Here is a 27126-nt window from a genome sequence, read left to right on the forward strand (position 1 = left end):
TAAGCCTGGGACAGCAAGGAAGGGAGGGGTCTGGAGCAGGCTGGCTGCCCACTTCCTCTGGAAGGTAGGGCTTGTGGGGCAAGGTCTCTGTGGCCTCATTAAAGGAGAAAGAAGATGCTGGCTCTGCTGTCGTTTGTTTGCCACTCATTTTCCCATGCCTTACCCTTTTGAAAAGACACTCTCAGGATTGGGACAAGAGGTTGTTTGCAGGGAAGTGCTTTCTTAGCCTGTGACTGGGGCTGGGGCTGAGGCTGGGGCTGGGCAGATGAAAACTTGGAGCAGTGGAGAGTAACAGAAGTGCTGGGCGAGAGGTCCCAAGGCCTCATCCTTCCCTGGGACTGGCTCATCAGGCGAGTTCACCCAGATCTCTCAGCTGCTCAAAGGGGCAGCGTACACCACACTGGTCTTCCCTCAAAAATGGCCTGGTCAGCAAGACCCTGGATGGGACACTCTCGCCGGAATCACCATGGCTCACCAGAAATGTTGAGCTGTAATTGCCGCACTTGTAGCACCGTGCCTTTACATATAATTTTAAAGTGCTTCCACACAGATCCTCTGAGGTGGAACAGATATCATCAGCATTTTATGGACAGGAAAACTGACACAGAGAGGTAAAGAGACCATCCAAGGTCACCCAGCAAAGCAGCCGTTGACCTCGGTCGGTCAGTGTAGTGAATAAAGTGGGTCCTGAGGTACAGTTTCCACTCAGTTGATGATGATTTCAGGTGAGTTACTTTATCTCTCTGGGCACAAGCTCTCCCCTACATGATGCGATTCCTTCCAAAGTTTAAACACATTGGCTGCAGCCCCCTCTAACTCTCTGTGGCTGGGCTTTTCAAAGTCAGGAGGCTCAGGGGAACCTAATGGTGTGTTAAGGAGTATACAAAGCCACAGTTTAAATATGGAAACATCTTTCTGGAGCCTCATTTCTATATTTGGATATTTCTGGAGGGGAAAAACACCCAGTCGTTCTTAAAAAAAATTAAGAGGATGCAAAATTCACACTTCAAAAGTCAAACAGGAAACTTCAAGAACATTTTGTGTTTGCTGCTGTCTGTCAGGTCCCTGCCCCCTCCCCCCCAGGTATGTGTTTGCTCTCTTCTGCAGCCTGGGACTAGGTGGGGACGGCTTTTAATGGGTATTCAGGGCCTATCAGGCAGTGAGCGGCAGAAACCCCTATTTCTGGTAGATGGGCTGTATTCCCTTTCCTAAGGAGAGAGAGCTGTTCTCACAGCACCTGCACAGTTGTTCTCATGCCAGGAGCATTAGGATCACCTGATAAGTTTTTGAAACTTAACTATGCCCAGAATTCTTCTGACCCAGAATTCCTGGGAGTGTGGTTAGGGTTCCGGGTGTTCCGACAGCTTCCGGGTGATTCTAACATACAGTGTGGGCTGGGAGCACCGATTTACAGCCCAGACTTGGAGTTCAGGAAGCCCCAGAGTGTCCATGTCCATGGAGGGGAAACAGTGGCTGACACACAGCTTCCTACTCTCTGCCTCCCAAATACTGCTTAGCGTAGCGGTAGATGAGGCAGCATTCCAGAAGCCCTCCACGCCTGACTAAAGGAAAGGATGGTAAGGTTGGGGGACAGTGGAGAATAAGACAGAACTTTGCTGGGCAGGGACAGGAAGACTGTACTGGGTTAGATACTGGTGTCCCTCCGCAAATTCACGTCCTTCCTGGAATCTGAGAATGTGACCCTATCTGGAAAAGAGGTCACTACTCCAATCTGATTGCTGTCCTTGTAAGAAGAGGAGACACAGACACAGGGAGAACCCCATGTGAAGATGCAGGCCGAGATCAGCCCATCGGGGAGGAGGTGGGGCCGATAAGCACTGAGATTTCTTCCAGCTCGGACACTCGGTGACTAAAAGGAAGCAAGGAAGGTGGCCTGGCTGGGGGCCATCCCTCTGCCACTGGGGCATTTTGGGAGGCTGTGTCTGCCTAGACAGGGCTGAGGAAGGGCTGCAGGGGATGCATGCCCGTGAGGACATGGAGCTGGACCCCTGTTTACCTCTGTAGGAACAGATGATGAAACATTTACTGGAGGGCAAAAGTGGGCAAATGCTAGTCCTGCCTGATGGGTACAACCACTGGTGGGACACCGTAGGCGGTGAGACAGGCCCTGGTGGCCACCACTAATTGCATAAAACTGAAAAATCTCAAGAATATTTTCGGCCCATTTGCACTTATCAAGTATCACACTGGAAAGCCCAGTAATTTGTGTAGGATCCTTTCCAGAGTGAAGGGGATTTCACAGACTTGGCTTTGTGCAGGGTGAGTTTCTTGGAATTTCAACCTCGGAGTGGGCCTGGCCTCCTTGATCTGCTTCACCCCACTTTCTCACACAGCCCCAGCCGCTCCCCAGCACACCTGGCCGCACCATACAAAGCGACTCTCGAGACACACTCTCCAGTCACAAGATGTCTGCGTTCCTCCAGCCCTTTGGTTTCCCCTTCACATTTTTGGGAATTTCATGGCACTCAGCAGCCAGTGATTCTGGCAGTCTAAGAAATACAAAGTTCAGGGCCTGAGACCGCTGTGGCCTCTGCTGTGGTTTTTCTGAAGCTCCATTTCATTTGGGTTAGAGGTGAACACTTCCCTCCGGAGACTCCAGCAGGCAGGGTCTGAAGCAAAGTTCAAGGAACAGTCGCTTCCACTGTGGCTGGGTGTTGTTCGTCTGGCACGAATGCCTGACAACATGCGGACGGGCCCAGGAGCAGCAGCAGGGCGTGTGGACTGGAGGAGTGGCCAGAGGCGAGATGCGGGGTACCCAGGTTCTCTGTTTCTTCCCAATAACCGTCTAACAACAGCCGTAATCATTAACTCCCCAAATGCTTTTATTAAAAGTTCCATGTTACCTGACACTTGAGCGTAATTAAAACAGAATGACCATTTGCAGTCAACTTTACCTTTTATGACCTCACAGATTTTTACAAGGACGTCCCAGAATGCCTTCTTTCCAAAGGGAAGCCAAGAGGTATGCTGAGGGCCCCAGGAAAGAACAGAGAGGAACCCCAAATCTCCTCATGCTCATAAATGAAAAGATGAAAGAAAAAACATGTACTGTTTTTATGGTTATAAAAGTTAACACGTGGTCATGGAGGACAACTTGGAAGACACAGAAAAGTATAAAAATCAAATAGTAGCCACCCGCAATCCCACCCCTAGAGACCACTGTCAATGTTCCGGGGTACCTATACCCTTCTTGAGTATGAAAATATCTTTTAACATCTGTACCTTAAAAGCAGAAACAGACTTTGGCACTACGGTTCATAATTTCATAAACGAGGCCCTAAAATCTGTTATATTTCAGGTAAATTTGACATAGGGACCAGTAAAAAGTATCAAGTTAATTAATCCACAAGTAATTGAGGGCCTGCTTTGTATGAAGTACTCCATGAGGTACTGTGGGGGATTAGAGACATCTGCAGCACAGCCCCGGGCCTCAAGAAGGTAGAGCGGGAAGACAAGTAACATGCAGAGCGGCTTTCGATAACTGTATCCTCGGCAACTAGCAAAGCTCCCTATTGGGCCCTCACGATGGTTTGCTGCATTGAGCTGAGTGGCACCCATGACAAGGGCGATTCCATTATTTATTCACGCAATGCCTATTTACCTTGCACCTACTATTGAGTCAGGGGTGAGGGTGGTTAGGTTTTGGAGCAGGGAACCATTGTGATGAGAGTGACATTTTAGGAGATTTATATGAGCTCTGGCTTTCCAGATGGATGGTGTGACAGTTAATTTTGTGTGTCAACTTGACTAGGCTGTGGTACCCAGATATTGGGTGAAATACCAGTCGAAATGTGTGCTGTGAAGATATTTGTTAGATGTGATTAATATTTATTTATTTATTTATAAAGACTTATTGGGGAAGAGGAACAGGACTTTATTGGGGAACAGTGTGTACTTCCGGGACTTTACTTCCGGGACTTTTCCAAGTCAAGTTGTCCTTGCAGTCTTAGTTGTGGAGGGCGCAGCTCAGCTCCAGGTCCAGTTGCCGTTGTTAGTTGCAAGGGGTGCAGCCCACCATCCCTTGCAGGAGTTGAACCGGTAACCTTGTGGTTGAGAGCCCGCACTCCAACCAACTGAGCCATCTGGCCACCTGGGAGCTGAGCGGCAGCTCATTGACTTCATTCTAGTTGCCGAGGGTGCAGCTCGCTGGCCCATGTGGGAATCCAACTGGTAGTCCCATTGCCCAGAGCTCGCACTCTAACCAACTGAGCCACCCATCCACCCTTAGATGTGATTAACATTTAAATCAATATACTTTGAATAGAGCAGATGACCCTCCATAATGTGGGTCATTAACTCCCTAATCATCGAATCAGCTGAAGGCCTTTGGAGAAAAAGACTGGAGTCCCCTGAGGAAGAGGGAATTCTGACTCCACACCTCCTCTGGACTTGAGCTCCAGCATCAACACTTCCCTGGGTCTCCAGGATGCTGGCCTGCCCTATAGATTTCAGACTTGCCAACCTCCACAATTGCATGAGCCAATTCCTTAAAAGTCAGGTATGTATATGTATGTGTATGTGCATATATGTGCATGTGTGTGAATCTTTCATTGATTCTGTTTCTCTGGTTTTGTTTCTCTGACTAATACAGATGGGAATGGAGAAAGGCAGGAGTAAGGAGAACTAGCTACTCAGAGGGGGTGAGGGAGACCAGTTCAGCCTGTCAGGATGCTTGGAAGGCAGCAAAATTGTGTGTGTGGGGGTATGCGCTTATGTCTTTGTGTGTGTCAGTATGTGTTTGTATGTCTATGAGAGTATGTATGTCTGTGCCTGTGTCTATATATGAGTATCTGTGTTTGTGTATATCTACATGAGTGTGCATGCATCTGTGTATATGAGTCTATATGTCTGTGTGTGCTGTGTCTCTGTATGTTTGTGTGCTTCTGTGTGTGTCCATCTATACAAGTGAATATGTGTGTCTATGTGTCTGTGTCTGTTGGGCGATGTAGGCAGGGGATGAGTCTGTCATGTTGCCTTAGAAAATACCTCTCTTGCTAGATTTTTCAGTCAGTTCCATTGGTTTGCTGGGAGCAAGTGTGGAAGCTGGGTTTGGGAACCGGACAGGAAGGTAGACAAGTAAGAAAGCAGATCCTGTGGTGTATGAAGAGGGAACAGCCCACAGGAAGTAGGCAGATCTCAGTGGGTGTGGGGAACAAGATGGCCAGAGGTGAAGGTGGTGCAGAGAGATCTGTGTGGCGGCAATTCAAGGACATACACACATCACACCTGCCTTGAGTCTGGAGGTTTCGTGGGCCAGACCAGGATTTTGCGAGGTTCAAGCAGTTGGGACAGTCAGGGCCTGCACTGTGGCAATGGAGGGGGATATCTGGAGACTGGGCTCCATGAAAATGAAGAGAAATAGGACAGTCAGTGTAGGGAATTGGTTTGGGGACAATGATGACTTCAGTTTAGACCTGTTGGTGTTGAAGAAACCACAGAATAAAACTTTCAAGGATGAGGAGGGGTCATGAACAGTATCACGCTCCAAAAAGGACAATGTGGATGAGAGTGGGAAAAAGCCATTGGGCTTGACAATGAAGTGGTCTTGGTAACCTCAGTGGAGGGCGTAGAAGCTGGTGTGAGGGGAGGAGGCAGTGGGTAACCTTGGTAGGAGGGATACATCTGTTGGACTGTACTATGATATATAAAAATGAAAACAACAACACCACATAAGAACATGAGAGGACAGCAGAGTTGAGTGATGGGAGCCCTGAACATATCTGAATAAAGAGTGAACCTCATTCATCAAGGTTTGAAGCCCTGATCCAATTAAGTACTTCCTCTGAAGGTTAGCAAACTGTTATCCTTTAATCATGCCTTATATTTATAAAGGCCTTTCTCTAAAGAACTCCAAGTGCTCAATAAACATTAATTAATTCACTCTCCAGTTCTCCTTTAAGGAAAAGTTGGTGGCAGGTATCATTATTATGTTTATAGGCATGGAAACTGGCTGAGATGAGACTGACACTGCCAACCCAGACCACAGAGCTAGTAGGGGTGGGAGCTGTACCTGGCTCTCCCCTGTCTGCTGCTAGGCCGTTCCTCAATCCCCCACATCTTGTCAGGATCCCTAAGTTATTGATGAGACTTAGCTATGAGACCAACTCCAGGGTCCAATGCTTCAGGGGATCTGCAGGATAATCTCAGAGGGATCTCTGGGCCAGCCAGCTGTGGGGCTTGAGAATGGATCTTTTGGTTGCTCAGTCCTGGACCACACAGGCAATGAAGCAGCTTATTCTGCTGAGTCCTTAAGGGTCACAAGCAAATGAGGAGTGTAAGCAACAACAAAATCACCAAACTCACGCAGTTGTTCTGTTTGTGTTTCATGGGTGCCATCATACAAAAGATTCTCTAGTGTCCTCATGTAGGAAAATAGCCCCAATCCTTATGCTTTGGGCTGTGCAAGATCCACTCATTTGCTCAGAAGCAAAAAGATCTAATACAAAGAATAATCAAGGACAGCCCACTAGGAAGATGATTTGGTCACCTTGGGTGGTGAGCTTGGGCTTTATGAGGTCAAGAGAGGAAGAGAATCCCAAAGGTCCCAATGGTGGAGGTGGTCCGCAAAGCCCCCACTGTGCCCCCAGAAAGCGCAGATGTAGGGACCATTAACTTAAAAGTCATGCTGTACTTCAAGGACGGGGACTGCCGACACCTGCCGAGCCCAGTGAGCTGGCGATACTCTGGCTCTTAGCTAATGAGGCCCGGCTCTAGTGGGATCAGCTAAGCGATTCGCATTCCCAGTCCAGTATTTACGACACTTGGGTGGACCTGGGAAATTCAAGGGGCCACTGATATGTTGGCCCAAAGCCAGGGTTTAATTAAGCCCTAAATCTCCAGTGATTCCACCAGGGGCCTGATCCCCGTGAGGCTTGCCAAAGGGAGAAGTGTCCTACAGAGCACTGGACTGGCTTCTTCCCTTCAACCCACTGTCTGCAGGAGGCCTTGCTTCTTAGTGTGAATGATCTCCTCAAAGTCACACAGCAGCCTACAGAAAACCAGAGGACCAGCCTGCCCTGGAGCGGCTTCGGCATGTGGGGTGCTTCCTGCACCCGTCTGCGGTGTGCTGTGGAACACGGATATTTCTGAACGGCAGGATAGTTAGCACAGTAACACTTTCACTTCGGGGTTTCTGTTGAAGAATCCTTGGTGTTTGGTGAGAAATTACCAAAAATATGTCTTGTTCAGAAAACGGAATGATTAGGGCTGACTCTTTGGATTGAGAGGCCCAGGAAGCCCAGCCACCTTGCAGGGCAGAGGCCTGGAACCCACAGGCCAGGCCTAATCTCTAGGGGACCAACAGAGCTGTGGGAAGGAAGAGGGGGATGCGAAGTGTTTCTGAATGTACGAAGGGCCTGGGACTTTCAGGTAATTTCTGTCTTCTCCTTCACGTTCCCATCCCTCTCTCATAACCATGGAGCAGAGAAATTCAATTTCTTGCAATGACGGTGAAGAGGCCCAGAACCAGAAGGGGCAATGATGGTACAGACCTGCCTCACGTCTGGGCGGCTGAGGGGAAGAAGACCATTCCCACAAAGCTGAGTGATGAAGGACACGGGTGCCTGTTTAACATCGGTGGGCTGATCAGATGGAAGGTTGTGGGAAGAGAACTGGGACATCTCGTCTTTCTCCGGCGTTCTTTTTCCGTTTGAAGAGAGTAAAGGGTCAGTCCTCAGGTCTTGAAGTCAGATGGCCTGAGTTTGCACCTTGGAAAATGCCACTCGGAAAACTGGTCCCACACTGTTTGGGAGTCTACCAGCCCCATGGTTCCTCGACTTGCACTGAGGCCAGTGGGTTTCCCAAAGAGGGCAGGGTCAGATTTCCGTCTCATGGCATCTCCCTTCTGTTGCAGCAGGGGAGGTAGCATGCTAGCCTCCTGGGTGTTTATGAAATGAGTCATGACATGTAATGTTAGGACAGCCTCTGGCACGTAGTTCTATGTGTCAGCCCTACCACCACCGCCACCATCATCATGGCCATCATTCTCAGTCTGGGGCTGGTTGGATATGGAGAACGTCCACACTGCCAGAGCTCCTGGCAGCCTCCCTGTGCTCACAGAGTGTGGGAACAGGGCACTGGCCTGTGTCTGACGGTCAGCTCTGCAGTGGGTCATAAAACAGCGGCAAAGGGAGCGGCCGGCTCAGATAGGGCGCTGGAGATGAAAGCCGCCGTGTTTGCCTTTCCAAAGTGCCGCTGTGTTCCTGAAGGCCTGCAGCTTCCTCTGCCCCGCTGGGTTTTTTTTTTTTTCTTCCCAGTTCCTCTCAGTGATATCTTAAGAGGCAAACTTCCAGCACTAACAGGAGGTCTTTTGTTCTCATTTTTCTCTAAGTGGACTTTAACCCAGTTACGACAGATGAGTCACTGTAAAAACAAACAAATAATAATACTCCATTTTCTTAAAGGCTCTTCCATGTCTGCTGACAGAAAAGGGGGAACCTGACACTGCACTGGGCCTGCGGGGCTTCTCCTCGCCCCAATCTTCTGGAGGCACAGCCCAGAAGAACCTTCCAGAACACACTGCTCAGCGAGGCTCTGCCTTGTTTGGAATTTCATCTGATTTGGGGTGGCCCAGGGACTCTGAGGAATTTGGGTCTCAGCACAGTCCTGCTTAGGATTTACACTCTTGGATCCATCACAGACTCAATTCTGGACTTGCCTCCCTTCACACTTTAGTTTCTTCCTACTGTGTTTCCCCGAAAATAAGACCGGGTCTTATATTAAGGTTTGCTCCAAAAGACACATTAGGGCTTATGATCAGGGGATGTCATCCTGGAAAAGCATGCTAGGGCTTATTTTCTGGTTAGGTCTTATTTTCGGGGAAACACGGTATGTGAAACAGGGGTATTAGATACTCTATCACTTTATCAGGAAAGACTTTGCAATAGAATATCTTCTGCTCTGTTAGAAGACTCCAGGGCAGGCTAAGTGTACAAGTGCAGCCTGCATCCATTTGCTAAAAGTGTACCAGAAACTACGTTAGGCCCACTCCTTGCTCTCAGGGGGACAGATGTGTAAATAAAGACGGAACATGTGCCAAGGGTGGGGGTAGGCTCAGAAAGAGGATGACCATTTGATCCTGGAATGTTGGGAAAATCTTATTAGATGGGATGGCATTTGATCTGAATCTTGAACCATGAGTACATTTTCATCAGATGCTTGGGTGAGAGGGGGGCAGATATGGCAGGCAGAAGGAGACAGGGGCTTAATCAAAGGACACGGCAAGTTTGGACCCACCCATGTGCAAACCCTCTCTAATCTCTGTCCAGGCGTTTTTGCCTACATGCTTAAGTAGAGCTGGACCCTCATTTTCCTGAGAAGGCGCTGTCCCTGGATGAACATGCTGTTGGCTTCAGGACTCTGGTCCGAGATGTCACCTGGCTGCATCAAACACTAAGGCTTGCTTTGGGCCACTAGCAACCTGGGCTCATTGCTAAAGAGCACAGCCACGGGTCCTGATGGCTGGTGTAGTACATGTCCTCTAGAAGGTTGTCATCCATTGTCACAGCCACTGTGTCCTGACTTCCTGGAGCTCAGATGCATAGTGAAACACACTCATGTCTACAATGAAAACATCTGTTCAATTGCCTGGAAAACTACTCATCCTGAACCCCAACTTACAAGTCTCCTTTACTGTGAAGAACTCCCCCGGAAGCTGTGGGGAGCATGAGCAGCACTCGTTTTGTGCTCTGTGGGTCCTTCTTACCTTGCTTTAGGATCTAACCACAATCTATTGTGATTTGTTTCCCTGAGTGTCCTCCTGCTGGGCTGTGAGCTCCTGGAGGGGATGGTAGGTAATGCATAGTATTTGGTTCCTGTACATACAAGGTGTCCACTAGATGTGTGTTAAATGGACATGTGAGTGAACGAACAAGGTTTGAGGTGGTGTGTCTTACATAGTCTAAAGATGTTATCAATTGAAAGCTTCATCTTCATAATCTTCTGTAAGGAAGTGGTAGGGCCTAAGGATTTCCTTCCGAGAGCACCACTTTTTGCATAAGTAGATCTCTCTTCCCCAGAAGTCTCTTGCTCTTGAGAATTTTGATTTAAAATCAGATTGAGCCCACAGTGACACTCTAGGGCAAAGAGGACCCTAGTCTATTTTTTCAAGCTAACTTACCTGCTTCAGCAAATCCTGTTAACTGACACACTGAGGATCTTCCATGACACCTGTGGGGTTTGCACCCCCTGAAATGTAAAGAACATTCTGGGTCAAACATCTGAAAAGTGAACATCTTCCCATCTTGTGATCTGGAAGGACAGAGTAGGGTAGATTTTGTTCCATCTCTCTCTCTCTCTCCCTCCCCCCCCTCCCTTCTTTCCCTCTTTCTTTTAAGGAGTCTTTTCAAGGGTCTGGGGTGGTAGAAGCCTTATTCTATAGGGGAAATACTCTTCGGCTGACCCTTCCCCATTCTCTATTCTGCCACCCTCAGATGCCACAGCAGATTACACAGAATGATTTTAGGTAGTGGGGCTGAGTGGGTATGGACCCTGGACTCAGTGCACAGCACAGGCTCGCCTCAGTTTATTTCTCCGCTCTGGGAGAACTGAGGTCCCTGCCTCAGACCTTGTCTCCTGGGATTGGATTATGGCTTTGAAAGGATGAGTAAAAAAATCCAGGAATAGGTCTCAATGACAGTAGCTGGTTAATTACTTCTGAGAAAATGGAAACCTTGGTCTCCTGATGTGTGCAATGACAGGCACAAGAGGAATTTTCCAATACAATAGGGGCATGAATTTTCCAAGGGTGACTGAGAAAAGCCACCATCTGACCATGCACCAGAATTAGTTAACTTGGCTGCCCTGGAGTGGTAGAGTCGACGGGCAGGAACAGTGTACCAGGAGGACAGCACTGCTCCCCACTACCTTCTAGGTGTGTTGCCAAGATGTGCCACTGATGGGAATGGAGACTTCAGGACAGCTGGGACACTTGTAGTGTCATGTCCTCTGGTGAGAAGGGAGATGATCTTGACCGTTCTGCTTTGGAAGGAGCTGGTGATAAGGAGCAGCTAAAAGCTAGATGGGTTCTTTAAATCTGTGCCAGAAATGGTGTGCACCAAGGCCTCGATTCTACAGCAGATTTTACAGTGGCCCAACTGTTTCCTTCTCTGAACTCATTTATTACTCCTTTCGTCCACTTTCTGGCACTCCTCTATGCAGACAACTGTTCTATGAACTAGACAAACAAAGCTGAATTGTCTTAGTCCCTTAGTTTTGTTCTCTCCCTTCATCTTCCTTCCATAAAAGGAGAAAGGCTATGGTTTTCCCAGCCCCTTCCCTTCTCACTGTGACAGCAGATTTTCAAAACTCCAAGGGATTGGATGCTGTGAAAAGGCCGAGGAGAAGGGGTGAATAACCCTCGTGTTTGAAAACCCATGGAGCAGCTGTTGGCAGTTATAACTGTCCTCTGTGAGCCACTATCCACTTATTTAAGATCCCTTGGAGAAGCTCATTCCCAATTAGAAAAAAAATAATGGTTTGGGTACGATTAATGCCCAGCGCTAGGCGGAAACGAGACCTTTCCAAAGCTGTCACTGTAGGTGAGGAATTTACCTTAGTGACACTGTTTAGGACCCTGGCTCCTCGAGCCCCTTGCTCCATTAGTATCTCTTGTGGGAAGGGCTGAGGAATTTGAATCTCCAATATAAAACGGAGAATAGACGTGGGATAAGAAACAGGAAACACATCTGCTGATCCCTCAGATAATCTTTTTTTTTTTTTTTTTTAAATATAATTTTTTCTTGAGTTTGGAATGTTATATGTTCATGGAAGACACTTTGAAAAAATAGAGACAAATCCAAAAAAGAAAATAAAAGTCAAGCCAAATTTTATTACCCAGAGATAACATGGTTAGTGTTTTTATACATATCCCTCTAGTTAAAAAAGCGTACACAGTGTTTTTTCTTACAAGACGGCTATGTTCTGTGCATAGTGCTTTATAATCAGCTTTTTTCCCCCATTAATGATATGTTGTGAACATTTTCCCATGAGATTAAGCTTTTTTTCTAGCACATAATTCTAATGACTGCCTAGTATTCCATCATGCAGATATTCACGCAGCTAATACCCTGTGGGTGAAGTGAACATTAAGATTGTGTCTATTTCTTGCTATTATAAATAATATAATGTATACACTGGGGAGACTGACTCAGGCTGTTCCATTGTCCTGGTCATAAGTCACTTAGTCCTTCCTCAAAAACCATTTGTCATTTTGCGGGCCAGAGAAACTGCATCACAGCTGACTTCACAATCCTTGCTCAGAACACAGGGACAAACTTAATCTACCCAAGCTGGCAGCAACCCTGAAGGTTCTCTTAATTCCACAGAAAAAGCCACCAATAAATGTAAAACGACAGTTGAGCTCAACTCATGTATTCATAGCTGCATTATTTCAGACAAAACAGGGTCCCTTGATTGATTCCCCTTGGACCCTGGTCATCTTTTCAGCAAAGAAGGCAAACTCATTGTAATAGCAGTAAAAACTCAGAATCCGCAAGGTAAATCAGTAGAGGTAACTGGAACCATGCATTCTGGAGTCAATCATACATCATTTGAAATCATCTTCCATGTTTAGTATTTTTGGTGTCACCGTTCTCCTCTGTTCGAGTAGATAGTCGTGAGGGGAATAGAATGAAGATCCAGGGCTCCTTGGAGTTGGGAAATTCCAAGGAGTTTCCCAAAACACTGTGGTTGGCAGAGGGGAAAGATGGGCACTGAGCAAACTCCCAGTTGAGAATCTGGGGCAAAATCTAGGCCATGAGTTTCTGGTTCAGCTTAACTTCGAGAAACTCAAGCTGCCACATGGGGTGCCCCTTAGACACCTCCTGTTTCCATATCACTGACACTTAAGTCCAGCAGGAAGCCAAGGAGGAAAGATGCTCTGAGGTGGAGGAGATGTACACCTGGGAGGTTGGGTCTGGGTGGGCCAGGTCAGCAGGCCACCGCTCGCACCATTGCCCCTTTCTCATTTCAGTGGCCATGCACACATCTTCAGCTGTCGCTGGGTGATGAGAAGGTGAAGACCGAGGTTCTCAAAGTCTAGACCCTCTTGCCATCCTCTGAGGCCTTGTGGCTTCTAGAAGAGGCTGGTCGAGGAAGACTTCATGGAGAGAGAATGCATTCAAGGGGAATGTCATGGGACTACACATGATGATTAAAATGTGCAAAGAAGTTTGAAAAATTAAAAATCAGTGGGGAAGGAATACTGGCATGTGCACAGACTCACTCACTCACTCACTCACTCACTCACTCACTCACTCACTCACATTTAATGGGGTTTCTGGGAGAGGAAATTGTAGTCTCCAGTGTATATGAAAAGTCCCAGAGGGAGCTCTCTGAAAAGAGTTGGAGTGAAGAACTGGAGGAATCACAAGATTCCCCTCAGGCAAACATGCTTGTCCCACCTCCAAAAGGCAGGGATCCATTCTCAGTTGCTCTAATATGTCACTAGACACCCTTGCCTAGTCTGACAGCCCCTGTCCACAAACAAGTACCCCAGTGAGCCATTCCTTTCCTAAGTTGCTGAGGGGTCTTTTGAGGGATGCAAAGGATTCTTTCTGGGCTGATCTAGCCCTGGTGGATGAGCTCAGCTGTCTCCTTTCCTAGGAATGCAGGCAGGGCTTCTAGGAAAGATTTACTACAACAGGACATGGCTGCCTTCCACCACCTGCCCCGGCCACCCCTGCCTTTCTTCCAAGCTCGAGACTGAGGTTGGGGAATTTTACAGAGTGGATGCTGGGTATAGTTCAATATTCCTGTCCTGGGTGACCGAGAAGCTGTGCAAACACAGTGGTAGCCTCCCTTCATGCCCATAATTGTACAATAGTGGCACCACTATAAATGCCAGCCTGGAGAAATTCTGCGTTTCCAATCAGCCCAGGTACTAGGCACCTGCATCTTGGCCTCTGACAATTAAGAAGGAAGAGCCTCATGCCCGCTTGCCAGTCTGTTATTTCATGGATGTGAATTCCCTCTCTGTCCCATCAGATTTCATCTCTCCATCCCCTTGAAGATGACAGGGACAGGCCCTAATTGGTTCCTTCTACTTGGCCCCTACTTACAGCCTCTGCCTAGCTCAGACTCAAAGACCCAATGTGATCACAGGCTGAGAGAGCTTGAAAACTGACCCAGAGAGCTAACCATGGTCCAGGTCCTGCTCTAAGGGCATCTCATGTATTAACTCATTTAGTTCTTACACAACTGTATGAGATGGGTACTGTTACTATCCCCATTTTCCAGAAGGGGATACTGAGGCCCAAAGAAGTCCATTAACTTGCCCAAGTCACACCGCTAAAGAGTGTCAGCGTGAGGATATGAACCTGGCAGGTTGGCTCTGGAGTCCTGCTCTCAAGGCCACACTGCGGGTGAAATAAAATGGCTTTGGTTCTGTCTGTCCTGCTGCTGGTCCAGCGCTGACTTTGGACCTTAGTCTGACAACAGGATGCTGTCTTGCTCCTGTGCTTGGGATCCTGCTTTGGAGACTCCCTAGTATGCGCATCTCTAGGATACTGTAGGATACTCTCTTCTTACCCTCCCCCATTTCAAGTTCTGCAATCCCACCCTGAGCCCATCCTGATGGTCGTGGCCTTGGGCCTTGCTGATAGATCCCAGAGGGTAAGATCAATGTCTTACTCAACTCTGGGTCCCACACAGAGCCCCTAGTGTAGCGCCTCACACACAAGAGGTGTTGAGTGTACATTTGTTGAAGGAAATCAATGTCAAAATTCTCTGTGCCTTAGTTACCTCATCTGTACAATGAGATAACAGAAACTGAGTTTTGTGAGAATGAATTAAGTGAATCTATGTAAAGCACTTAGAACAGTGTCTGGCATATGGCAAGTGTAGGCAGTTACTAGTATCGATGGAGTTATCACTGTCATTACTACCTATGGGTAGAAGACTTTGGGCTCTGGGTCAGAAGCTGGGGTTCTTTTTTTTTTTAATTTATTGGGGTGACAATTGTTAGTAAAATTACATAGATTTCAAGTGTATAATTCTGTATTACGTAGAAGCCGGGGTTCTAATCTTGGCTCTGCCACGTCTCAGATCTATGATTGTTGGCAATTGACCTAACTTTTCAATGCTTGTTCCCCATTTGAAAAATTAGATAATTATATTTGTAACTCACATGGTTTTTCTGAGAATTAAATGAGATAATATATGCTAAGTGCCCAACACAGAGAAAGATCTCACTAAACGACAGCCAAAAATTGTCTTATTATTGTGATTATTTTAAAACTAGTATGCATATGTTTAAAGCATTTTGGGCCCCTCAGTCCTCTTCTTGGGACAGATTCCTCCCTTTGACAGACCTGCTCAGCCCCTCTGTCCCTTCCCTTGAACACGAACACACACACACACACACACACACACACAACTGTACCTCTACCCTCACATTTATGGTACAATTAAGGCCTCTGGGGTTTTGCAGGTCCCCTATCGGCCCATGAAAACAGGGCCTCCTGATGCAAGAGGGGTTTGGCACTCGGTGTCCTGGAAAGCATCCATTTCCTTAGTCCTGGAATGGAGGGACACAATATCACAGCCATTTGGAAAGGAGGGCTTGGCCATGTCTCTCAGGGAACGGGACCTTCAGAGAATAGGGAGAGTGAGCTTCCCTTTGACCATCTGCAAGTTACCTGCGCGTGCGTCTATGCCTGGCTCCACACAGTTCTCGGGCGGCAGGCAGCTTCCCACAGCTCCATTCCTCCAACGGGATCCACTAGTGACAGGAGGACAGTGTTGGGCATCCCAGTGGTTGGCCAATCAGTTCCATATCCTCAGGGCTCAGGCTTGCAAGTCCAATGGTAGAGCCAGAGCCCTACGTGGTACACTAACCCAATATCCTTTAGCAACAAAGGGGGACATGCTCGTTGCAGACACTTGTGGGAAACCCTGGGGAGCAGCAAAATTGCAACAAGCAGCCCCCCAGACCTCACACAAAGGGACCTGGCACCAGCGAGGGGAACGCCCAGGGAAGGAGGGCACCAGAACATCAGGACTGTTGATGTTGATTTGATTTTAACCATCAGAAGGATCTCTGTTTATGATACGACCATACCATTATTTCTGGCAATGCATCCATGTTGGAGGGGAGTTCTGGAGGGAGTTATGGATGGAAAAGCCAAGGAGACAGTGCCCCTCTTCCTCTTTATTGGTGAATACATGCCAAGTGACGCAAACAGGAAGGGGCATGTCCAAGACTCTGCTCAAAGAGCGTGGCTCCTTTCAGCATGTCCAGCTTCCCTGGCGACCTGGGCATGGAGGATGATCACTCTTCTTGTTCCCACTTCCGGGTCTTCTTCCAACCTTCACTTCCCACTGTCCTTGTGTGGTCACCATGCTATTGGAATCCAAGTGCATTCACTGTTGCCCTCCCTGAGCAGCCTCTTTTAATCCATGGTAGGGAGGGTGTCACAACTCAGCTTCCAAAACACAAACAAATGAGAAGTAAGATTTTAACTTGTTTCAACAAGAAGGAGGGAGGAGAAGGGTTATGGGTGAAAGATGTACATGGTAACACTACCATAGTGGGGATGTAGGGGAGGACAGTGGTCACCTGGCCCTTCTCAGGTGGGGGTGTTGAAGATGGGATATTCTGAAGACTACACCCTCCTCCATGGTCGGCCTCAGGGCAGTCTGCAGGAGTTGATAGTTAGCTCAATTATGAACATACCCTGGGAGGTGAGTATGTCATTAGCCACTCACGTAGAAAGGTTGCAGAGACATGAAGAAACGAAGATCAGACACTCCTCATCAGCAATGGGCTGACCCTAGGTAAGGCAGCAGGTAGTGTCACCATTTACCACTCAGGTAGATCTGTCTATACCCCCAAGTAGGGTTTCCAGGCAGGAATTCTTGCCCATTCTCGGGAATTTTTTTTTGCTTTCCCATTCCCGAATCCTGAGGAAAGTTGGTCGGGAAATTGGGAAAATTGGCTCACTGAACCCAGTAACACCCACAATGGGAAATAAATGGACTACTCAGAATGTATCTCTTACACATTTTCCCTATTTATCGCTAGGGTATCCAGGCGGGAATTCCCGCCCATTCTCGGGAATTTTTTTCTCTTTTCCATTCCCGAATCCTGAGAAAAGTTGGTCGGGAAATTGGGAAAATTGGCTCCTTGAACCCAAGTGGTTGGTAGTATCGGCCGTGACTTTGTAGAAACGGTTCATTGTGGAGAACAGAATACAGTTTATATCTCGGGATTCAGGAATGGGAAAGCGAAAAAAATTCCTGAGAACGGGCGGGAATCCCCGCCTGGAAATCCTACCCCCAAGTGAAAGCCCAGAGGAGAAATCCAGGTCCACTCCTCCGTGTTGGAGGCAATAAGGGGTTCTGAGCCACAGGTGTCTTCAACACGAACAGGACTTCAGGTGAAGACCTGAAGTCTTCAGGCTTTCTTTGCTCTGGGAACCAGACTGGAGACAGGTGACCACAAACCCTACAGGGCAGGTGAACGGGAACACCCCACCATGCCAGCAAGCTGGGTGATTACAGGTGTTGATGTGAGGAGTGGCCAGACTCGTTTCAAGCTTGTCACCTACCCGTGGAAAACTGGTTCTATTTTTTAACAACTGTCAACTTGGCCCCACCTGAGCCTGGGTAGACGGCCTGGCTGGGCAGTTTGAAGAGATACGTGGCAACTGCAGACTCAGCTCTCACTCCATCAATCAGCCGAAACCATCCCCGACCCACAGAGCCTGAAAGGCAGGGAGCCTCTTCGAGTCTCACTGGAGGGACAGGCAGGAGGCCAAGGCCAGTATGAGTTTTCAGAATCAGCACCTAGATGGACACATCAATCGCTTGCCCTGGGGTGACTTGTTGGGGACAAGTAGAGGACGAATGTGAGGTGTGGGTGGAGGCAGGGAGGGAGGCTTTGAGATAGCACTAAGTCTGAAGTGAAAATAAATGCCAGTGCAACATTAACAAATACACACCATGAGCACAGATCTGAATGCATATGGAACGTGTATGTGTGTGCGCGTGCATGTATGACTTGAAGAGCTAAGGAAAAAGGAAAAGAAAAAAAAAGGAAAAACGTTCTTTCTATCCCTGTAATCATTAGAAAGAAAATGAAGTCCAAATTGTATTCAGGGCTGCTGGGACAGAGGAAGAGAAGCAAGAATGGAAAAAACAGGCCATAAAGATGCCAGGGCTGCTTAAGCAGAAACATCTGTTGAAGTCATAAGACTAGAGGCCTGGTCAGGCTTCTAACAAACCCAGGAAGAGGAGAGTCTGTGCTGGATCAGGACGAGCCTGGTCCGCCCTGTGCAGGGCCCCTGGGACCAGCTTACGTGCAGAGGAGATACCTTCTCAAGGGCTCAGCCTGGCCTGGTATCCAGCAGGAGAGGAAGGGGGGGGGCATCCCCAGATCAGGAGGGGCCTGCAGCGGTCATGAGGGCAGGGATGTGACAGCAGCAATCTTGAGCATGTATTTATTTAAAGCTTTAAACTCACTGGGGTAGCCTGGTGAGCCACATGTCTCAACTCCTGTAGCTAAGAAAAAAAAATGAAGGTGGGGGAGCAGAGGGTCAGTTGCCGATCTTCACAGGAGTGGGGAGGCTAGGTTTTCTGTTTACAAATGGAGGTCACTTTCTTATTTGTGATTTGCTACCTAGGCCAACTGTGCCCGGCCCACATCTTCTAACAACCACAGACATGGCAGCTAATACGTATTGATCATACACCTCTCTCCGCAGCGTGATTCTTCTAAGCATCACCTCATTTAACAGCAATGGCAGTCCCTTTGTCCCTGGAATGGGTCGAGACTTGCATGGAATCTTTGTGGAGGTTCTCGTATTAGCACTGTCATCTTAGAAGGAAACTGAGGCTTAGGTAGGTTAAATGACTCGCCCAGCTGGCCAGGTCACCATTTCACTCCGGGGCTGTCCCTCTCTCTTCCCCCCAAAACTAATTAGAAAAGCAACTTTAGCCAAGCACCCTTGGGAAAGCAGCCTGCAAAATGAGCCCGGCATTCATGGAGACCTCAAGGTCCCAGCAGGCCCCTGTGGCTTGTCCATCCCAGCACTCTCTTACATTAGCCCGGGAAAGTGGAGGGAACTATAGCTACAGAATACACCAACACAAAACAAAGGGAAGTGGCTTAATACCCCAGCCCCATGAGGGTGGAATCCTATCATCTCAAGGAAATGCTGAGATGGTAAAAAAGAAAAAGAAAAAAAAAAGAAATCCAGACTCTATACTACTTGCTTGTGGGAAACGGTCAACGTGCCATTTAAAAGGCTCCATTACCAAAGTCAGATGCCGTGTCTCCTCTTCCTCACGACTTGGTCCTATCTGTTCACATTCAAGCAGTTCCATCACACACAGCTATCCCTCCCACAAGGGCACTCGGGATCCTTATTTCACATGGCAGGTAATTGGCGATAAAGGGCTTCCAGGTTCATGGTCAGGGGGCTATAGGTGTCCCCAGAAAATACAAAAGTGAAACAGCAAGAGAGCAGGCCGAAACCCCATCTCCTTGGCAGTTGGCTTTGGGAAGCAAATGATATGAATGTTTCCTGAGCCATCAACGCAGTGCTGTTAACATTTTCTGGGGTTGGAACCTACTGGTGCCAGGCCCCTGCCTCATGTCAACCCTTATGATAGGTCACCTCTGCTTGAAAGGTGAGGAAACGGAGGCTCATCAAGGGTGCTTAACTTACCTAATATCACAGTTACTGAGTGACAGAGCTAGAATTAGCATCCTGGAGGTTGGCAGGTGGAAAACACCTTTATGTATTAGGTTGCTGCAAACATAATTGTGGTTTTGCAATTATTTTTAACCTGTTAAACAGCAGTTACTTTTGCACCAACCTAATATGTTCCTTCCTGTGCTCCAGTGCATCTCAGTTCCTAACGTGCCTCCAATCAGCTGGCCATCTTGTTCTAACGTATCCCCCGATTCAGAAGGGGCCTGAGATTCTGCATCTGTAACCAGCTACCGGATGATGGACATGTTGCAGGTGCCAGGACCACACTTTGAGGGGCGAGGATCCTCCACCCATGCTTATCTGTGCCGCTGGGGCTGGCACTTCTCTGCCTCTTCAGTAGGGCTTTGCCACCAGAACGGACCGAAAAACTACCCGTGCAGCCCAGTCGGCTACGCTATGCACCTAATTATTAATTGTCTCACTCCTCCCTGTTACTTGGCTGAGTGTTAAAAATCCCAACATCAGCTTTGGGTAAGAAAGCCTGACAGTGGCCTTCGCTAGTGAGGCACAGAGAGCGTGGTGGCAGAGACACTGCTCCCCCAGGACCAGGGTAAGACTTTGATATGATTCTGTATCTCGGAGGGTGGGGGGGAAATCTATGTGATGAGATCTGCCCCCCCTGCCCGGCTCTCCCACGAGCTGACAGGAATTTCCTGCTCAGACCAGCAGAGGCACTCAGGGTTTGTTCCTCCAGGACCAGTCTCGGTGGGAAAAGGAACAAAAGGCAAGAGGGCAGACGTTGCTTTTGTCTGAGCCCACACGACTTGGGGTCCTAGTTCTGCTCCATGTGCAGCTGGGGAGGGTCTTCTCTGGTTTTTTGTTTGCAGGCCCCTAGGCTGGCTTGATCGCTCTGAGTACAGATCTTTCCGGAGGGCTGGGGTGACCTGCATTCCACAGAAAGGAGGGGCTGGGAGGGGCTCTGGCTCAGGTTTGCTCAGGAGCACAAAGAGAGGCTAGAAAGACAACCCAGAAAACCCAGCCCCTGAGGCCCCCTGACAATGCTCCTTCTTTCTCCTTCTTTCAACAGACATTACTCAGGGCCTCCTATGCGCAGAGGCTATGCTGACTGGCAGGTAGCAGAGACCAGGATTTGCTGGCTGTGGCCCCATGGAGCTCACAGCTAGAGGGAGCTGACTTTAAACAGATAAGTGGAGTTCCATGGAGCCAGTGCTGAGAAGGGGAGTGTCTGCCATGCTGGGATTGCAGGCTCTGGGTGCACATTCCCTACCCGGCCCTGTCAATCGTGATAACTGGCTGTCTTTTCTTCGAGGTGAAACCATCACCCCTTTGCGTTGACTCGCCCAATCTCACACTGCACTGACTTGCAAACATGGGTCTCCCTTTCTCCCCCGACCCTTTCTCTCCACCTCCCCTGACACCACCCTTGTAGAACCCACTGGACAGACACCTCGGTGTGAACCAGAGACATACATGGGGTGCACTTCAACAGGCATCTGGAACTTATCAGCACAAGGACTGGCGAGGTCGTTCCTTGGGAACTCTGCAAATGTTGGCGTGGGTCAAGAATAAAGGTGTGTGTGTGTGGAGGGGAAAGGTCAGGTCAGACAGGGAGGGGACAAGAGTCAAGGCTGGGTGTGCACAATGGACAGGAACTGGAACTGGAGTGCTGCTGCAGACTGGTTCCACGGGGCGCTTACCACCAGGCTCCTACGGCCCGGGCACATCACCGCCCTGGACAGGAGGTTGGGGCTCCGTCTCCCTACACCAGTCTTAGGGATCTGGGATCGTAGCTCTTCTCCCCTTAATTATCTTCTCTTCCCCAGGCTAGGAGGTAACAGGGCGGAAGGGAGGGGGTTTGGAGGAAAGCTGATGGCAGCAAATTCACTATTAAAGAAAAAGCGTAACGTGCTGTGGATGCTTTGCAGGGCGTGATGGGATCTGCAGCAGATGAGCAGTTGCCTTGGCGATGCTAATGAAAAGCAGGCCTTGGAGAGGTCCAAGAACCCCCGCGGGCCGTTATCTCCCCCCTCTGCGGCTCCCCTCGCCTCCCCACCACCAGCCTCAGATCAAACTCCCCGAGTATTTATAAAATCTCTACCAGAACAGAGAAAGTCAGCCGCCCAGCCAGGCGTCTGCCCACGTCCTTCCGGAGCTGCTCGGGTGACACTCTCCGACGTGGCTCATTATTCTATTTTTCTTCCTCGCAGTGAGCATGGCAACGAGAGAGGGCGGGAGAAGAGAAAAATGTTTGCTCTGCCCTATTCCAGCTGATTTTGAATCGGGGAGTTTACTTGGAGTTCAGGGGTCTTATTTTGGGCAGGTCAGCCTGTCCCTAGCTCTCCCTGACCTTCTGCCCCAAGTCTGTTTTTCCCCGCTTCTACGCTCTGGTAAAGCTGAGCTCCAACCTAGACCCTCCACTTGGTTACTTCTTGGCTGCTTACTCAGACCCCTTCCTGCTGTGGTCCGCCAGCTTCCTAACTGGGGCTTCTCAGCAGTCAGCCCCTGGGAAAGCCGGAGGGGACACTTGCTAAAATGCCACCTAGGCTTCCAAAATGAAAATGCAAGGGCTTATGGGGATTGGCAGCAGGAGGAGCCACCCACCTATTGCTGTGGGCAGGAGTTGGGCTGATTCTCTCTGAAGATAAAGGGGAGACTGCAGGGAATCAGACTGGCCTGAGAAAATCTGGGTGTCCTCTGGTTATCACTTTTTTGCCAAGTGGTTATTAAAATGGATAGCGAAAAACTTGAAAAAATATAGGGTATACTGAGGTGGGCTACAACTCCAGGTTCTGTCCTACCAGTAAACAGGGAGGCACCCTCACTAGTCGATGAGTGTGTCACGTGATTGTCCTTCATGACTGCACCATCCCGTGGGTGACAGACTTCCATCTAGCGAGGCAGCAGGGGGTTGTGGGGAAATCCTGGATTGGGTCGAGAGGGTTGAATGTCATTTGAGTGTAATTCCAGCAGGTTCAGCCTGGCTGAGTTATGAAACATTTCCCTCCATCAATTTGATCTTCAAAAATAAAATGAGGGTTGGACTTGGTGGTCTTTAAGAACTCTTCTAGTCCTGTGATTTTTTTATGTAACAAGTAACGAATAATAATGCCATATGGTATAAAGTACTATCATGAATATAACTGGTAGGTCAAATGCGGGGTCCTGGTGGTAAACAGGACAGGTGACAAACCAGAAGAAGGATTTCATGGAAGTATTGGGAGTATCATGGACGTGAAACTTAAAGTGTACTTGGAAGGAGGAAAGGGATTTTGACAGAAAAAAAGAGAAAGTTGAGCCAGGAGGAGATAAGCAGATTTTGGGAGCAGGAGAGGAGCCCAGGGGAGGAGGTGAGCAGGTTGAGGTTGAGACAGATGTGGGGACACTGGAAGGTAAGGTTCAGTAGAGAAGACTGGCCCAGGCAATGGGAGTGGAGTGTGCGCGGAGGAGAGAAGAGGCTTGCTCTAAGCAGTGTGATAGCACCGGCTTCTTTGAAGATCGATGAGCCTGATTCTGAGTGACTCCCACCAACACTCCAGCAGTGAGAGGTGAGAGGAAACCAAGCTGGTAACTGGAAGTCAGGATTCTTGGCCATTAGCTCATATGGTCCCAAGGAGGCTTTGGGTTCTGGCTGAGGGATTTGACTCTCCAGAGACATGTCCTTTTGTCACCTTTCTGCCAAGGAGGCCAGCCAAGTGGCACAGGCTGGTGGGGATTAGAGTCAGGGAGTGTGAGAGGAGGAAAACAAGCTCCCCACTGTGTCAGGAGCGTGAGACAGTGACACCTGACTGACCCCAAAGCACGAGGTGTAAAGGCAGACGCCCAGCGTGGGCAGGGAGGAGCCTGGGCATCCTGAGGACACTTCTAGGAAACCTCTGAAGCTCCTCCTTCTGGTTTTCACTGGCCACCCTCACTCTCACTAGGCACTGGCCTGTGTGTTAGGGTTCTGCTCTGGCTTTCCTTCAGCCACAACCCAGCAGCCATGGGCCAGGCGTCCACGAGTTAAAGGGCCATGCCCAACAAGAGCCCACACATGCCCTGCTGCTGGATCTGGCTGCTGCTGGAGTTCGCTGCCCAGTTCCCTGAGCTTAACCCCAAGGCCAGTGTGGGCTTCTAACCTAAGTGTATACTGCCAACAAAGGTGGCCTGTGTTATGGTGTGCATACCCATGGGCCTCACAGGTGACCAAGGGGTGGCTTTGGTGGGATGGATGTGGAGCTTGGACGTGTGGGCTGAGTGTCCGCACGTGTGCTCAACGCCCTGCCTAGTGCCAGGTGGAGCTGGGTATGCAGCCAGCCCAGGGCTGGCTCTTTTTAGGCCACCATGTGCCAGTGTGGAATTCTGAAGAGTCCACCAAATCTAAATTCAAACTTGGCCTTCAGGATGTCGTGAAGACATATTTGTCAAGGTAAGAGGAGCAAACATGTTACATTTAATAGTTTGTTGGCTTGATTTGTAACTTTCAAATATTTAGACATGCAGAAGCTGGCCTGCCCTGTGCTCCTGCCTGGACCCCCAAATGTTACAGGGCAGGTCCTCCAACTTACATGACTATCAAGAGTGTCTGTAAAGCTCATCCCCTCCTGGCAGGCCTGTAGGTGCCCCAGGCAAACGTGATGGCCAAACCCAAAGGACCAAGGCCTTTTCGAATCATGCCCCTCCTTGCAGCCAGGAGGCACAGCAATAGAGAGTCCAGGCCAACAGAGTTCTACACTCTCCCAGGTGTGTCCCTCTGGCCTCAATCACCCATGAAGCTCGTGATTCTGTGCTGGCGTGCAGGGCCTGCCACCCAGGGAGGCAGCATGGGCCCCTGGGTGATTTTGAGGGAACCTAGAAGATCTCATGGCTTGCCAAAATACTGTTCCTTATCAGGTCCACCAGGGAGGCCTGAAATTTCTTTACAGGTACCAAAGCCCGTCAGTCATTTCTGAGTCTCTACTCCATGCCTTTGCTCAAAATGTAACTTATATTCTGTCTTCCCCCCACCCCATCTTAAAGGTAGACTACTGGATAAAGAAGGCCTGAGAGCCCAGTCGAAGCGATCCATCCCTCCTCCTTCAAAACTCACGTTGTCATTGCAATCAATACTATTAAAAGTAATTGATGTTCATGGGAAAGATTAAATATCCCACAGAAGGGTAGAAAGTGAAGAGAGGAAGCTCCCTCACCTTTCTGAGCCCTTCTCCAGAGATGACCACGACACATAGTTGCTTGCGTCCCTTGTAGAAATAGTCTGTGCATATCCAAGGCTAGACCCTCTTGGCATTCCCATGTTGCTAAGATCTCCAAGGGAAAAGCATACAGAGATGACAACCGAGCCACACCTAGGAAGAACTTTGTGGAAATAGGTCTAACCAGATGGCACTGAGAGAGGCACATAACTGTGAGAAGGCAGCAGAGATAGCAGAGAGGTGGGGAAGAAACGTGAGAGCACAGCGTTCTGGATACCATGAGAGAAGAGCGTGGGAAGTGGGTGTTGGGGATGCAGAGGGCGAGAACTAAAAACAAAATCGGTGGGGCAGATTGAGGGAGCTGGTCAGTGAAGCAGCAGGGGTGGGAAACAATCCACATACATAACTGTCTTTCCATGCTGGTCACTATTCTAAGTGTATCCCACGTATTAACTCATTTCATCCCAACAAGCGTCCCCACTTGTAGATAGAAACTGAGGGGCAGAGTGCTAAGTATTTCAAGGTCACACAGCTAGTATAAGGCAGGGATGGAGTTTGAACCCTGGGAGACCAACATGTGCTAATCACTATGCTCCAGCCAGACCCAGCTGGTCTGTGAGCACGAGGTGAGGATGGAGGGCAGAGCGGTGTGGCCTCCTGAACATGGCTTCCACCATGTCCAGAATGGTCCATGAGCATCCATGTCCACTGCCTTCCAGAACACTGAGGAGACTGAAGAAGGACAGTGGATAGGTCAAAGGGGGAATGAGAGGACTCTGGAGCTCAGGCCCTATTCTGTCCTGGCAGAGGCCTCAGGATGGGTAAGGCCAGTGGCTGCTCTGAGTTGGGAGTTGCTAGTGTGTTTAGGAACTGTGCAAATAGGGTTGCCTGATAAAATATACAACTCCCAACGGATTTCAGACAAACAAGGAATAATATTTCAGCATAAGTATGTGCCAAATAGTTTATGGAACATACACGTATACTAAAAAATTATTCACTGTTTATCTGAAATTCAAATTTAAATGGGTGTTCTCTATTTTTATTTGCAAAATGTGGCAACACTACCCTCGAATGCGAAGTCCCAGCCTGGCCCCCAGGACTCGGTCAAAAAGAAGCCCAGGCCGGAGCTCTGCCTTTGTGGACCTGCTGAAGTCCTTGTGCTCTAGGAACAAAAGACATCTCTGAGCTGCCTCGGTTCATTGTATGAGAAGCTCCAGTGCCAAGTTAGGCGGTCCTTCCTCTGGCCCACTCTGGTGGGGCTATATCTTCGTGGATAGTAGCTGGATAGGGGCAGACAGGGAGCGTGGCGGTTTTAAAGCAGCGGGACAAAGATCTTGAAACAGAAGACAGGGCCTGGTTCCTCACATGGGAGGCTCTGAAGAGACTTGTTTTCAGACCATTGAATTTTCAAGGTGAGTGAGGCCATGAGTACAAAGGGAAATTGGTGGTGGTCTCGCTGGAACGAAGCCAAGCCTACAACCCCTGATCACTAAATACCCCAAATACCTCCCAAGAGCTCGGTAGGAAGAAACACAAATCTATTAGACAATCCTCAAGCGCACTCTCCCCTCCTCCCTTCTCCTGTCACCCCTTGCTCTACGTGTCGGAAGGCACACGGTTTGGGGCATGATGTCTAAAGCCAGACCACCTTCCCTGAACTCCCTTCTGGATTTTGTTCCTCATGATCCTGTGACCTATTCCTTTAAACTTGGCCTTGGAAGTTCATTATCAATGAAAGTACCCATTGATATATCCTTCAAGGAGAGAGGTTCTCAAAAGACATTCAGAACCTGGGGCTCAGTGGTGAAGCTTTGTTTGTTTGTTTTTAACTAATTGTGTAGCAGGTGATGCATGAGGAGGGCTAGAACATTCTGAAACCGCTATGAAGGCTGCCATGTCACACTATCCATGGCAGGGAGCGGGGGGATTACTTTATTCACTGTTGCTTTCTTTGCTTCCATTTCCATTAGCAACGAGTTCCAACAACCACCACTTGTTCTGCCGCATGGGAAGCAATGTATCTGACAATGTGCCAATGACAAACACACTACAGAATCAGGAAGGTCAGTATGTTTTTCAGGAGTTTGCCTGATGGCAGTGACCCAAGAGCTGGGCCAGCTTGGAGTCCTACAAAGCAGTAGACACACCCAACATTCCCTCTGATTTGAACCTATCTCTGAGGACATGTCTGACTTTATTCATTCATTGACTCATTCATTCGCTCATTCAATAAATACTTATGGAACACTCATTGCATG

At 48.8% G+C, this 27126-nt stretch overlaps 1 protein-coding gene and 1 long non-coding RNA gene across 6 annotated transcripts in view; one reads left to right on the forward strand and one right to left on the reverse strand.

Moving 5' to 3' along the window:
* Nucleotides 1-2801: 2801 nt before the first annotated feature.
* The window catches only part of RAD51B (RAD51 paralog B), a 614669-nt gene continuing 590344 nt past the window's right edge, over nt 2802-27126 (reverse strand). For 3 of the 5 annotated variants that reach the window (XM_074327303.1, XM_074327304.1, XM_074327305.1), the window contains exons 11-12: nt 10139-10206; nt 2802-8382 (exon numbers count right to left, since the gene is read on the reverse strand). In XM_074327303.1, the coding sequence (XP_074183404.1) occupies nt 10157-10206 (50 nt within the window). In that variant the 3' untranslated portion in view covers nt 2802-8382; nt 10139-10156. Of the gene's footprint in view, nt 8383-10138; nt 10207-11828; nt 16443-27126 lie in introns of those variants that run through there. The other 2 variants (XR_012494630.1, XM_074327309.1) reach the window with 1 other exon arrangement.
* Nucleotides 16449-27119, forward strand: LOC141570540 (uncharacterized). Its single transcript, XR_012494631.1, has 2 exons — nt 16449-20286; nt 20764-27119. It is a non-coding gene; the product is annotated as an uncharacterized LOC141570540 (long non-coding RNA).

Source organism: Rhinolophus sinicus, linkage group LG03, assembly GCF_036562045.2.
Source record: "Rhinolophus sinicus isolate RSC01 linkage group LG03, ASM3656204v1, whole genome shotgun sequence".
Classification (NCBI taxonomy): Eukaryota; Metazoa; Chordata; class Mammalia; order Chiroptera; family Rhinolophidae; genus Rhinolophus; species Rhinolophus sinicus.